The 14,755-nt window shown below is 44.0% G+C and overlaps 1 protein-coding gene across 1 annotated transcript; it reads left to right on the top strand.

The window, feature by feature from the left end:
* Positions 1-490: 490 nt before the first annotated feature.
* Positions 491-13,436, top strand: BPIFA3 (BPI fold containing family A member 3; the record flags this gene model as incomplete). The annotated part of the gene is made up of 6 exons (XM_080684896.1): positions 491-614; positions 8,042-8,195; positions 10,273-10,380; positions 11,374-11,526; positions 12,753-12,837; positions 13,284-13,436. The coding sequence occupies 6 exons, from the start codon at positions 491-493 to the stop codon at positions 13,434-13,436; spliced, it is 777 nt and encodes a 258-aa protein (XP_080541022.1).
* Positions 13,437-14,755: the final 1,319 nt, after the last annotated feature.

The following is a 14,755-nucleotide window of genomic DNA, read 5'->3' as shown; positions in this document are numbered from 1 at the left end:
TCATACATGTATTGTCACTTAGTCACTCAACAAACATTTCAGCAGCACTTAGTTTCTGGCAAACAAGCATCATGGTAGACATTGAGTATGATCTTTCCCTTAAGAAAGTCTGAGTCCAATTAGAAAGCCTGATATTAGCCATCCTTGCCTATTCATTCATTCATTCATTTACTTTTTCACTGAAAAGTCACCAACATCCAGCCTGTGCAGGATCTGGGAGAGAACTCCTGCTGGATGACCCAACAGAGGGCTCTAGTGGGAGTTTCCAAGCAACAAGGGCCCTGCTAGAGCCCTGGGCTCCCCCCAGGCTCTACCTGCTGCCTTCACCATGTGACCAGCTGCCAGAGCTCATCACAACATCTCCCCCACAGCATTCTGGGGGCTAACTCTGATGTAATCTTCTCGCAGAAAACCTTGAGTCCATCTATCCCAACGGCCACCCCCTCAGCCATCTGACTCTTCTTGACATCTACAGGTCCCAGAACCCAAGATGCATCTACTTTGGAAGCTCCTGGTCCTCCTCAGTTTGCTGTCTTTGCCCTCAGCATTGCACAAGCAGCCCTGGCCTGGCCTGGCCAAGGCCCACGCAAATAGCAAATCCACCCTGGTGAGAAGTAAGCTAAGCCCATGCTCTGCCTGTTGTCACAGGGTGGGTGGGAAAGGCACCATCTGGGCCTCGCCACTGACTTGCTGTATGGCCTTGGGTCAGTCACTTACCCTCTTTTCTTCCTTTTTTCTTAGACCTCAAGTACAGACAATTGAGGTTGACTTGATCATACACTAATTCATAGCACATTGTCATTATCATGAGTCATGGCAAGGCCCCTCTTTTATTTGATTTTATGTTCCTTTCCTTTTTACCTCTTATTCTCACTCCCATTTCCTCTTTCTTGGCAGGCACTGCAGTGTGTATGTGTTTAAATATGCCCAGATCTTTGTAAAGCATGCAGTGTTTTTACTTGACATAATGATATTGCCCAATAGATCTCATTGCTTCTGACTAGTTTCACCGAACACTGTTGACATCTGTGACTTCAGACTGGTGCAGAGATTCATCCACTTCACCACCACTTGGCCATTTCCCTAGGGATGGACACATGAGTTGTCTCTAACTCCCCACCATTATAAACTACTCTGAGATGAACATCCTTCCATGTGTCCCTGGGAGAATGTCTCTGAGATATACCCAAAGACAAATAGCTGGGCTCTAGGGCAGATGCAAACTCAATTTAACTAAAGATTGCCAGATTTCACTGGAGAGTATGCATCTGTGCCAGTCTACTTGGGCTGCCATAGCAAGATACCACAGACCAAGTGGCTTAAACAACAGACACTTTCTCACAGTTATGGAGACTGAAAGTCCAAGATCAAGGTGCCCACAGGGTTGGTTTCTGATGAAACCTTTCTTTCTGGCTTGCAGATGGCCACCTTCTTGCTGTGTCCTCACATGGCCTTTCCTCTGTGTGTGCACAGAGAGAGAATGCACTGGTGTCTCTTTCTCTTCTTGTAAGGACACTAGTCCTATTGGATTAGGGCCCCACCCTTATGACTGAATTTAATCTTAATTCCACTATCCTTCAAGGTCTTATCTCCAAATACAATCACATTGGAGGTTAAGGCTTCAGTATGTTAATTGTGGGGGCAGCAGGGAGGAGGAGATTATAATTCAGAGCATAACACTGTCTTTCTAATATTTGCCAGTCTGATAGGTAGTTGAGTAATAGCACATTGTTTTAGCTTGACTTCATCTAATTAGTGGGAAGTTTGAGCATCTCATTATAATTTTGTTAACCATTTTGTCCTTTTAAAATTTCCTGCTTCTTTCTCTTGTTCATTTTATTACTTGCTTTCCTGGATTTTTTAATTTATCCTCGTTAATTGAGATGTTAATTTATTATTGACATTATTATTCTTGTCAGGTCTAACCATTGCTATCATTTCTCCCAAACTGTCATCTATCAATGTTGTTGAGAGGTCCTTCAATGAATAGGAATATTTTCAAACTCACTAAAGTTCATCTTTTGGTTTGTGTTTGATGAGTCTTAAGCTCTTCTCTTTACCCCAGACTTTGCTTTTTTTTCCTCAATAGCTTTATACTTTTGCCTTTCACAGGTAGGATTTTACTCCACCTGGAGGTCATCTTTATGAACATGCATGTATGTAAGTTAGAGTTCAGCCTCACTTCTCTCCATATAATGAGTCCATTTTCTCACCCCATCTACTAAATGATCAAGTTTCCAAAGACTAGAATTCCTTTTAAGTTCTGTATTCTGTGCCTGTGTAACTGTTTCTGTACCAGTAATTTGAAATACTACATCTCGGTAGAATGCTATTTTATTTAATAGGCCTTTATTCTTCCAAATGAATTTTAGACTGTGTTGAGTTCCTTTTAAAAAATCATCTGAAAATTTGTTTGGGGTTACATTGAATTTTTTGTCAATTTAGAGAGAATTGGTATTTTTACAATGGTAGGTCACCCAATCACAAACTTAGCATATATTTCCATTTATTCAGATTTTATTTTGCATCACTAATAGAACTTTAAAGTCCTATAAACATCTAAAGCTTTGTTAAATTGATTCCTAGAGAAGTGTTTTGGGTTTTTCTTGCTACGGTAAATACAGGGTGGGGCAAAAGTAGGTTTACAGTTGTGAGTATGTGAAACAGTTTATTTTTGTATTGTTTTAATTCTCACTGATTTTAGAGAGAGAGGAAGAGAGAGGGGGAGAGAGAGAGAAAAAAAATCAATGTAAGAGGGAAACATTGGTTGGTTGCCTCCCATATACCCCGACCCCAACCGAGAATTGAACTGACAACCTAGGTATGTGCCTTGACCAGGAATCAAAACCTCAATCTTTGTGTGTACAGGACAACACTCCAACCGAATGAGCCACACTGGCCAGGGCTCTTGTATTATTATTTATTAACTAGAGACCAGGTGCACAAATTTGTGCACAGGTGGGGTCCTTTGACCTTGCCAGCGATGGGGGCCAATCAGGGCCATGGGAGGTTGGCTGGCTGGGGCAGGGGGAGGGGGTGGGGGGGGTGGGAGAGGATGCAGGAGATTGGCCAGCTGGCCAGGGGGAGGAACCACAGGAGGTTGACTATGGGACGCTCCTGAGTTGAACGTCTGCCCCCTGGTGTTCAGTGTGCATCATAGCAACCAATTGACCAGTTGACCGGTCAAATTATTATATTATTTTCCATATGAGCAACAGTATGGTAAGCCTATTTTTGCCCCAACCTGTATTACCTAATTTTCTGTTATATTCTTATTAGTTGGTATTGCTAGTACAGATGAAAGAAATGTTATTGATTTTTAAAAATTAATCTAATTAGTTAGACCTCTTATTAGTTCTAATGGTTTGCCTTATGTATTCTTTTGGATTTTTTATCTATCTAGAGGATTATATCATCTGCAAGTAGTGACAGTTTTATCTCTTCTCTTCTGAACCCTATAGATATCTTGTGTCTTTTTAAAATCTTGCAGTATAGCTAAGTCCTCTGATAGGAAAGGGAATGTATCTAGAATTCTTCACTAAATATGATATTTTCTATAGGTTTTTAGAATACACTTTTAATCATGTTAAGGAAGTCCCCTTATATTCCTAGCTTTCTGAATTTTTCTTAATAATAAGTCAGTATTGGCCTTTAACAAATGTTTGCATCTAAAAATAATCTATTTTTTTCTCTTGTCAAGTTGTATTACTAGATTTTCTAATGTTAAACCTATCCTAGCATTTCTTGAATAAATATGGTATTTTAATAATGTGTATTTTATGATGTACTATCTACACTAATAAAAGAGTAAGATGCAAATAGACTGTACCTTCACGACACCCACCAGCCAATCAGGAGTGAGTATGCAAATTAACCCAACAAAGATGGCGAGTTAATTTGCATGCACAGGCGCTGAGTGGCCAGGGGCGGGGCGGGACGTTCCGGGCCTCTGGGCAGTGTGGGAAGGCAGAAAGGCGGCTCCGGGCAGGAACGAAAAGGCGGCTCCAGGCCAGAGCAAAGGCAGTGCCGGCAGCCAGGGGAAAGAAGGCTCATTCTTGCACAAATCTTTGTGCAGTGGGCCTCTAGTCATGATATATTATACTATTTTTATAATGTAATATAATGTATGTATATGTCAGACTAAAATATGATATTTTATAATGTAATATGACATTTTAATAATGTACTATAAGAAGTTATATTTGTTGGCTAATAATTTAGGATTTTAGCAAATTTTTCAAACATAAAATTGATGTGTGTCTGTCTGTCCTTGTACTGTCCATGAGGCTAGAAAAGTAATAGCTTCATAAAATGAAGTTGGCATCTTCTTTTTCTATTTTCTTTCACAATGACCTCTTTATAAAAGCTTGTTAGCACTCTTCCATAAAACCATCTATATCAAAAGTTTTGGGGCCCTGGTCGGTGTGGCTCAGTTGGTTGAACAATGTCCAGTGCACTGAAAGGTTGCCGGTTCAATTCTCAGTCAGGGCACACACCCAGGTTGCAGGTTCCATCCTCAGGGGGAATTAAAAATAATAAAATAAAGTAAATAAAATAAATTGTTCATTTGAAAAAATAGTTGTTTGGGAAATGGGATAGTCAATTACTATTTCTATTTCTTTTCTTTTTTTTCTGGTGAGTGTGTAGTAAGTAGTATCTTAATTTGCATCACTCTAATGACTATTATATTTAATATCTTTTAACATGCTTATTTGACATTCATCTACCATCTTTATTGAAGCATCTGTCTAAATCTTTGCACATTTTAAAAAATAGGTTGTTTGCCTCTTGTTATTGAGGTTTTTAAAATTTATCTTTTTCTTTTTTAAATATATTTTTATTTGTTTCAGAGAGAAACTAAGAGGGAGAGAGAGATAGAAACATCAAAAATGAGAGAGAATCATAGATTGGCTGCCTCCTGCACTCCCCCTACTGGGGATGGAGCCCGCAACCTGGGCATATGCCCTTGACCAGAATCCAACCTGGGAGCCTTAAATCCGCAGTGGATATCCACTGAGCCAAACCAGCTAGGACTATCTTTATTGTTGAAAGATGTCCCCCTTCCCCCATTACGCCCTCCACCCTGCTCCCACCCCCTCCCCAGGCCTTCCCCACACTATTGTCTGTCCATGTGCTATGTATATATACATATAAGTTCATTGGTTAATCTCTTCCCGCTCCCCCTTCCCCCCCCCCCCCGCCCCAAAATACGTCAATCTGTTGCATGCTTCAATGCATCTGGATCATTTTTGTTCAGTTTATTTTATTCATTAGATTCCACATATAAGTGATATCATGTGATACTCATCATTCTCTGACTGGCTTATTTTGCTTAGTATAATAGTTTTAGATTATCGGTGTTTCCTGTTTTCCTTCATCACAACTTGGCATTTTATGGTTTGCTCCAAATGTATCCATTTCATTTAGTTTATCAAATATATGCATGTGTAGTTATGGCCCAGGTATAATCTGTACAGTGGATGCAGAGAGCAAATAGAATGCTATTACATGGAGCTGCTTTTGAGACTTAAATGAAGGAAAATATATGCAAAGTGCTTTTCTAACTGTGACTGTGTTATCGCTACAACCACCTCTCACGTATCAGTGCTTAGCTACATATAACAGAAAACCTAACTCAACCTGATTTAAACAATAAAAAAGTTATTTCACATAAACGAAAGTCATAGGTAGGGCAAGCTCCAGGTTTGTTTCAATCAGCACCTCAAAGCTGCCATTCAGAACTGGATTTTGTTCATTTATTTTAGCTCTGCCATCATCATGGTTTCCAGCATGGTAGGAAATGGTGGCCAGTGGCCTTTAGAGCTACAGGCTGTCTTGCTATTTTCCCCTAGAAGAAAAGGAAAGAAACCTTCCCCTCAAACATGGAACATAGATCTTCTATTTAGGCTTATAGGACCAACTTGGATCATGTGCCAACTTTGAAACTGAGAGAGTCACCATGCAATGATGGCTCAGATTATCAACAGCCTCATCTGGACCAGGAATTGGAGATTGTGCCTCAATCAAAACAGAGTTTGGATGGAAATGATATGATGGTTGAATGGAAGGAAGTGTGAGAGGATGAGTGGATAGGAGGGTGGATGGATGGTTAGATGAATGGATGGAGTTTGGATAGACAGATAGATGGAGGATGGATGGATGGATGGATGGATGGATGGATGGATGGATAGATGGATGGATACTGGACTGTTGACTACAGTCCAGTCTAGAGTCTGCTGCTCACAAATTCTCAAAAGCTATTATCATCATTAACCGAGAATTACTAAGAGTTTTAGGCATACTTAGGTTTCACTCTATCTTTGAAACTATTTGGTTAATGTATGTCTCTCCTACTGGGCAGAAAATTGGTTTATGTCTTTAATGCCCAGCACTGGGCCTGACACTCAGTATATGCTCAACAAATATTCTTTGGATGGATATTCTCATATTCTTCACAAAAATTCTGTGAGCCCGGCTGGTGTGGCTCAGTGGTTGAGCTTTGATAAGTGAACCAGGATCTCACAGTTCGATTCCCCAGTCAGGGCACATGACCAGGTTGAGGGCTTGATCCCCAGTAGGCCAGGTGCAGGAGGCAGCCAATCAAGGATTCTTTCTCATCATTGATGTTTCTCTCTCTCTCTCTCTCTCTCTCTCTCTCTCTCTCTCTCTCTCCCCCTCCCTCCCTCCCCCCTCTCTCCCTCTCTTTTTCTCTCCCTCTCCCCCCTCCCTCTCCTTTTCCCTCTCCCTCTCCCTCTCCCTCTTCCTCTCCCTCTCTGAAATCAATAAAAATATTTTTTTAAAAAATTCCATGAGATGGGTATTATTACTGCTCCTATTATACAGATGAGGAAATCCAGAATCAGGGAGCTAACAGAGCTAAGATTTGAGCCCAGATCTGTGACTCCAGATACAACTTTTGTCTATAGGCAGCAGAAACATGGGGAGCTGAAAAGGGGTTTGGGAGCTGGCCCTGGAGGAAGGAGGGTGAGGTATAACAATGGTTTCTGCAGCTCTGCAGTAACCCATAGTACGGGTCCTGATTATAAGAGGGTCAAGTCAGTGAAATAAATGTGTCCTATGGTGAGCTCTGGGGTTTGTCAGAGCTGGACCCCATCCTGAGCCAAGAGAGGAAGAACTTAAACATGTCCATAGCTTTTAAAATCCCCTTCCCTTTTGGAATTCATTCTTTCCTGCTGGGAGCTCCACTCAGTTATTCTGGGCATGGTGTGAGAAGATTTACATTTATTCTCTATTTGCCCATATATATATATTTAAGTTAGTTTGATTAAAGCCTGGCCAGCGTGGCTAAGTGGTTGAGTGTTGGCCTATGAACCAGGAAGACATGGTTCGATTCCCGGTCAGGGCACATGCCCAGGTTGTGGGCTCCATCCCCAGTGTGGGGTGTGCAAGAGGCAACCAACTGATGATTCTCTCTCATCATTGATGTTTCTATCTCTCTATCCCTTGCCTTTCCTCTGAAAGCAAGATTTATTATTAAAGATTTTATTAAAGATTTCATATTATTAATAAATGGGTAAAAAGCCCCATAGGCATAATGTTCAAAAGAAGATAGTCTAGAAAACACATATAGAAAAAAAATTCAACCTCCCTAGGTCTACCTGTTAAGTTTAATGAATGGGACAAATTAAAATATAATTGTTAATACTACAGTAAAATTGGAAAAGAATTCAGAAGTGTGCTCAAATGATAAACCATGCTAAGAAATCATCATTTAAAACATTGAAAACCCATATTCCCAGATAATTTAAACACAGCACTTTTCCTTATTGGTGGAAAACTAGAAGCCACTTAAAATTTAATAACAGAGAAATTGTCAAATAAGTAAAGTATTCTTTATCTATGTGCCCAATGTTAAACTATGAAAAGGCAGAATACACAATTTTAAGTTAACATATTATTTTTAAAAATGTTAGCTTGGAAAGGTAATGTGGCAGTATTTAATCATAATTTAAAAGATCCCTTAATCCCCCACCTTTTCCCTGACATTGTGCAATGTCACCGATCCCTTATCCATTTCCAGTTATTACCCAGGGCCTCATGAAGCACAATGCAGAGGGCCGAATTCAGAACATCTGCCTCCTGGACAGTCTGAATAACTCAAAGCAGGTGGCTGCAGGGATGGTGGCCTGGCTAATCGGTGGTAGCATGAGCCTCCAGCAGCAGCAAGAAGGCAGGTGAGACCCTGAACTCCATCCCTGGCCCTGGGACTCTTTATAGAGCTATGGGTCAGAAGGCAGGGCTAGAGAATGAAAGTGCAAGGACTGGGAAGAGGGAAGAGGAGGAGGTGTAAGGCCCAGAGGAAGGATGAGCAGGGTGGAGTTGGGGTATTTGGGAAGGCAGCATAGCAGGGTAATTAAAAGCGAAGGCTTGGGAGTAAACATTTTCTCATTTAAACCCTGGCTCTGCCACCAACCTTGGGGAAATTACTGGACCACTCTGACCTCATCTATAACCCGGGTACCCAGAGCACTGCCTGGATAAACATCTGGGGTGCCAAAGGAACCGAGGATGAGAGTCAGACATTTGAACCCCATTCTATTGCTTGATAGCTGTGTGACTCTGGGCAAGGCATTTGAGGTCTCTAAGCTTCAGCCTTGAGTCCTCATTAATTAAATGGGCAGAATAATTGTCCCTGCCGCTGGGAGTTTTCTCTGCTGCACATGGTGGATGCCTAGCCATCAGTAGCTACAGTTAAACTCACACATCTGGGCCTGTCTTGCTCACCTCCATTTTCATGCCTTTCTCTTGATGGATGCAGGCCTCCCCAGCTTCCCAGTCTCAATGATGTTCAAATACACCTGCTGTGCCTGGAGCTCCCTTCTCTCTGACTGGAATCCCTCATTCTCTCCATTTTAATGAGCACCAATACTCCCCAGCAGGGTTTTTGTTGATGGGCACAGCCATGATCACCTCCCTTCATCCATTCCTTAAACAATTGTTACAAATATTCATTGAATACCTACTATGTTCCAGGACCTAGGCTGGTACTGAGAATACATGTATAAACCAGACATATTGTCACTGCCTTTTGGGATCTAAATCCTAGTTAGTAAGATAAGCCACAAAAGTAAATAACTAATTTCAGGTGAAAGAAGATGTTGAGAAGACAAATTTATCAAGGTGAAGGGTGAGAGTGAGGGTGTTGATCAGGAGGACCTATCTATAGAGGTAACCCTGCCCAGCTGGTGTTGCTCAGTGGTTGAGCATCGATCTATGAACCAGGAAGTAATAGTTTGATTCCCAGTCAGGGCTCATGTCGAGGTTGTGGGCTCCATCTCCAATATGGGGCATGCAGGAGGCAGCTGATCAATGATTCCATCTCATCACTGATGTTTCTCTCTCTCTTTCTCTCTCCTCTCTCTCCCTCCCTCCCCGCTCCCTCCGTCCCTCCCCCTTCCTTCCTCTCTGAAATCAATTTAAAAAGATAAAAGAGATAACCCTTAGGTAGAAACCTGAATGAAGAAGCAAGTGACATGAGGGACATGGGTAGCAGGAAGTAGAAAGACTCTAAGGTAGGAAAGAAATTGATGTTTTAATAAAAAGCATAAGTCCCATGTGGCTGGGTGAGCAAGATGGCAGGTGAGGCCAGGCACTGAAGGTCTAAGGGGCTATGGTGTGGAGTTTGGGTTTTATTCCAAGAGCAGCAAGAAACCAGTGGAGAATGTAGAGTGAAAGGGGAGTTAGGCCCCTTTGGCTGCCACATGGAGAACGGTCACAGAGAGGCCAAGATCATGACCATGAGCCCAGAGAAACTAGAGTATCTCCAGACAGGAAGAGATGGTGACCTGTGCCAGGTAAAATCGACAGAGGTGGTGGGAAGTGGCCAAACTCAGGATGTATTTTGCAAACAGAAACAACAACATGACTTGCTAATGGTGTGAACGGGCAAATGAGGGATGGAGAGAATCAAAGACAGTTCCTGGGGTTTGGGCCTGGGCAACCTGGGAAGGTTGTGGGGCTGTCTACTGAGCAGGGAGGCTTGGTGTGAGAACAGGCCTAGGGTCTGGGTCTGCAGTTGGCTATGAGCTACACAAATCACTATGACAGCATGGAACTGCGAGGGCACGCTGGGACAGCTTGCAGCCTAGGGCTCCTGTAGGTGGCTCTTGCCCTCGGAGCATCTGTAAAAGGCTCTGACTCCAAATGCACTGCCAGGTCCTTTTTATAGACAATCAGCCTTGTTTGTCAGCCCAGGGCCTTGATGTCTGAGGTCCCTCACCCTCACAGGATCTCTGTTCTTTGCTTGTGTAGCGCAAACATCACCAACATTCAGCTGGACTATGGCAGGATCCAGATGTCTGTCCCTAAGGAATGGTTCTCAGCAAACATCTCACTTGAATTTGACATTGACTTGAGAGTGTAAGTCATACAGAAGCAGGTGTAAGAGGTGCTCCTCCTCCTCACCAGAAACCTGGGAGCTGGGGGCGGGGATGGAGGTGGGGGCGGGGAGGGGGAGGGAATTTGGTAACCTGTGGAACCCAGATCTTTCTGGCCCCAACCTGGTTTCAAATCTTGGTTTCCAAATTCACTCATGGTGTGACCTTGGGCAAGTCACTTCACGTCTCTGAGCCTTGGTTCCTTCAGCTGAAATGTGGATGGCAATCACTGGTCGGTGGAAGCAGATCATTTGCTCATTTAAATCTCTGTGAGTTCACTACTGACTTAAAAATGAGAAGCACCGTATCTCATCACCTTTCTCTTCTCCTGTTCAAACTATCCTTTAACATCTACTGCCTCAAGGAAAGGGAGGCCGCAGCTCAACAGTAAAAATATAAGGATTAAGATAAACTTTCAACCTTTGAATTTCCAAAGGCCCCTAATCTGCTCTATTAAGAGGATTTTCAGAAGCCACTCTGGCTAATAGCAGTGTCCTCCTTAATCACTGAGTACAGGATTTCACATGCTGGCAACGTGGAGCCCCACTGTGCTGGTTTGTTGAAAAGGACTTGGGCCCTGACCGGTTTGGCTCAGTGAATAGAGCGCTGGCCTGCAGATTCAAGGGTCCCAGGTTTGATTCCAGTCAAGGGCATGTACCTTGGTTGCGGGCACATCCCCAGTAGGGTGTGTGCAGGAGGCAGCTGATTGATGTTTCTCTCTCATGGACGTTTCTAATTCTCTATCCCTCTTCCTTCCTCTCTGTAAAAAAATCAATAAAATATATTTGGAAAAAAAAGAATACTTAGGGTTCAAGAGAAATTGAACATAATTTTTAAAAAAAAAGGAAAGAAAAGGACTCAGAGTGTAGACAGTGCCATCCACATGGAGAGTCACTCTTTGTGTTGGCTGCTTCCACCTCCTGCCTTTTCTCTGTCTCCTGCCATTTGCCCTCTTCCTCCGTTCTCTCATCCTCAGGCGGCCCTACAAAAACAAGACTGCAACAACACATGCACGCATGAACCTCTCTGTGGAGTTCTGGCTGGAGAAGGATGAGTTTGGCAGGAGGGATCTAGTGATAGGCAATTGCCGCGTGGAGCCCAGCAGCGTCCATACAACAGTTCTAACTGAGTAAGGTCCTAGCTGCCCCTCCCCAGGACTGGTCCCCTTCCTGACTGGCCCTAGCTGGCCCTAGCTTCCTGACATGTCTCCACCACCTCCTGGACGGACCCCAAACAGATCTCACCCTTCCCCCAGGATCTGTTCCTTCTCCTGTGTCCCCTCCCAGTGATGGCCCTGCCACCTTCCCAGAAAAAAAAAATAGACTCTTCTTCCTCCTCACTCCCTGCCACCTATCTTCACCAGCTCCCATCAGTGACTTCCTGGCAGCTCCCACTTGCTCCCTACTCTCCATCCTTCTCTCCATCCTTCACTGTGCCAGCTCATAGTCCACTTCCTGGACCACTGAAGGAGCCTCCTCTGACTTTCCTTGACTGCACCTCACCTCCTTCACTCCATCCTCCCCTGCAGCAGAAGTACCTTTCTAGCACAAGAATCTAGTCATGTCCCCCAGCCCCTGCCTCAAACCTTCCAGTGGTTCTCCAATGGCCTCTGTATGAAGAGCAAACGCCCAGATTTCACTCAAGGTCCTACTTGTCCTCTCCCCTGACCCACCCTGCAGCCCTTTACCCCACAGTCTCTCTCAAGGACCCACCCCGCTGTCAACACACCATATATTTTCACACCACCATGCTTTTACACATGCGGATCCTTTTGCTGGGATGCCCTTCCTTCTCTAAAGCTCCTCTTCACCACACATTCATTCAACAGATATTTACTGAGAACTTACTATTTGCCAGGCACAGCATGCTTCATGCTAGTGATACAGTAGTGAACAAGACATAAAAAAACTAAGCTAAAGGAAGATCTGTACACTGGCTGGCCAAGTCTGTCAACCTCAACAGACTATGAGTCCCTCGAGGGCAAGATTTCCCTCTGATTTCTCTATGTGGGTCCAGAATGCTAAAAGCAACAAAGTTCTCAGTGGATGTCCATTCATTTATTCATCAGACATTCACTGAGTTCCTAGATCATACCAGACATTCACAGAGAGGACAGGGCAGGGAAAAGACTGTGGACTCTGGAGCTCTACTGACCCAAATCTAATCTAACCTACACTTACTAGTTGTGTGACCTTAGACAAGTCACCTCTCTAAATTGCCCCTTTGCTGCTGACAATGATGCTTCTTGTAGGGCTAGCTACAGATTACATAACGGTATAAGGTATACTCAGTATATTGCACCTAGTATTATTTTGCCTATATTTATCTATTCTGTACATCTACCTCTCTTTCTAGAGATCTCTCACCAAAGATAAAACATTTTGTCCACAATTTTAGACAAAACCTGGAAAAAGTTATCCCACATCTAATAGAAGATCAGGTAAGTTTGAGAAAAATATTTTTGCCTTGGGCATCCTTCAGTCCAAGGGTCTGGGCATATATATTGGCAGTTTAGCAAAGAGTTCCAAATCATGGGATTTAAAATCTGAAAGATCTCAATTAAAATGTTCAATTTTGCCATCTACTGGCTGTGTATCCTTGGGCAAGTGACTTAGACTCCCTGAGCCTCAGTTTCCCATCTGTAGCCTGGGAACCATCACAGTCCCTATTTCACAAAGATGTCATGAGGATTCAGGGGGATAAAACATGGAAGTGTTGTGTATGGCGCCTAGCATGCAGTTGGCACTCAATACAAGGAAGCTAAGCCACTCTTGCCATGATTCCATGTGGAAGGAAATCCCATAGAGTCTAAATTTCCACCACAAGCCCTGTAGTTTTCTTTTCCCACTCCCAGATCTGACCCTTCTCTCTGTACTGGTGGTGTAGGTATGCCCTCTAATTGGTGAAATCCTCAGGCAGCTGGATGTGAAACTGCTGAAAAGCCTCATGGGTGAGTGTCTGCATTCATCCAGGGAGGACGCAGGATGGAAAAATGGCTGGAAGAGCTGCCCCATTGGGGCCCCCAGTGAGGCCTGTTGAGGGATCAGTGTCTGCACACGCTCTGAGAACACTTAGAGGAGACCACATTACTGCCCCCAAGACAGCTGGGACAGCAGAGGGCACTCCTACAAGCAGGCTGGGCCCCACTAAGTCACCCAAACCTCCACATTACCAGAGACTGTAGCTCTTCCACTCAATCCTTTAGGGAGCACTGGCCCCACCCCAAACCTGAGACCACCCACTCCAGTTGCAGATAAACAGATACAGTCCCCGCCCTCACGGAGCTCAGTCTAGTGAATGAATGACAACAAGAGCAAATAATCAGATATCATTTGGAAAGAGTTGTATGACCTTAGACAAGTCACCTCTCTAAATTGCCCCTGGCCACAGGCCCTGGCTGGCATGGGTGGATGAGTTTTCTTCACTGTGCACTGGAGGTTGGAGGAGCGGACAAGCTGGTGACTGAAACCAACTCTTCTCCTTACAGAATAGCCTGCTGTTCATGAACTCAACCACTGTGTGTCCAGCCAACCCTCCCCAGGCCAGGCTTGAGTGTCCAGCTGCCTATTGATGATCAGAAGGAGATTCCACATCTTGTAACCTTAAGTCTCCCTTAGAGTGGGGCTTCCACTGCCCCCAAAACTTTACACAGACTCCATGAACATCCTGTCCTCCCCCATAATAAATTGCAGCTCTGAAGGGTGCAGAGATCCCCTGACAGGGCCCTGAGTTTGGGTTCCAGAAGTAAAGGCCTGATGAAGGCTTATCCTGAGACTATGCCTGGGTTTGCTCGTCAGCCCAGAAATACCAGAGATAACACTCTTTTCCTGTATTTTGCAGCCAGAAGACCATCCACAGATGTGCTCTTCAGTGCAGGGAGGGTCTTATTGAGATTCCTCATGCCCTCATTCATTTAAACCCATATTTATTGAGCACCTACTGTGTGCCAAGCACTTTGCTGAGCTCCAAGGGAGTATAGAGAAAGAGTGACAGAGTCGAAAAGCATAAACATCTGTTGGCATTGAACAGATCTGAGTTCAGATTTAATTCAGCCCAATGAGAAGTTCCATGAGGGTATGGACCATGTGCATCAGGGTGACCAGTGACCCCCGCCCCAGCTCCCAGCAGAGGGCTGACACAGAGTGCAAGCTCAGCCAATATCTGGGGTTAAATGAGTGAGCAAGTCCTGGTCTTAGGACTCACTGGCTGTGTTTGGGACAAGGCACTTTACCTCTTGGTCTTCCTCACTTGCAAACTAGGAATAGAAAGCCTACAGGGTGTGGAGCAATAGGAGCCTTCACACTGCTGATGGGAGGGAGGTTGTGCCACCACTTTATAAAACTGGGTGGCAGCACCTC

Source organism: Plecotus auritus (genome assembly GCF_963455305.1).
Source record: "Plecotus auritus genome assembly, chromosome: 8".
Lineage (NCBI taxonomy): Eukaryota > Metazoa > Chordata > Mammalia > Chiroptera > Vespertilionidae > Plecotus > Plecotus auritus.
This window is presented reverse-complemented; position numbering and strand designations above follow the sequence as displayed.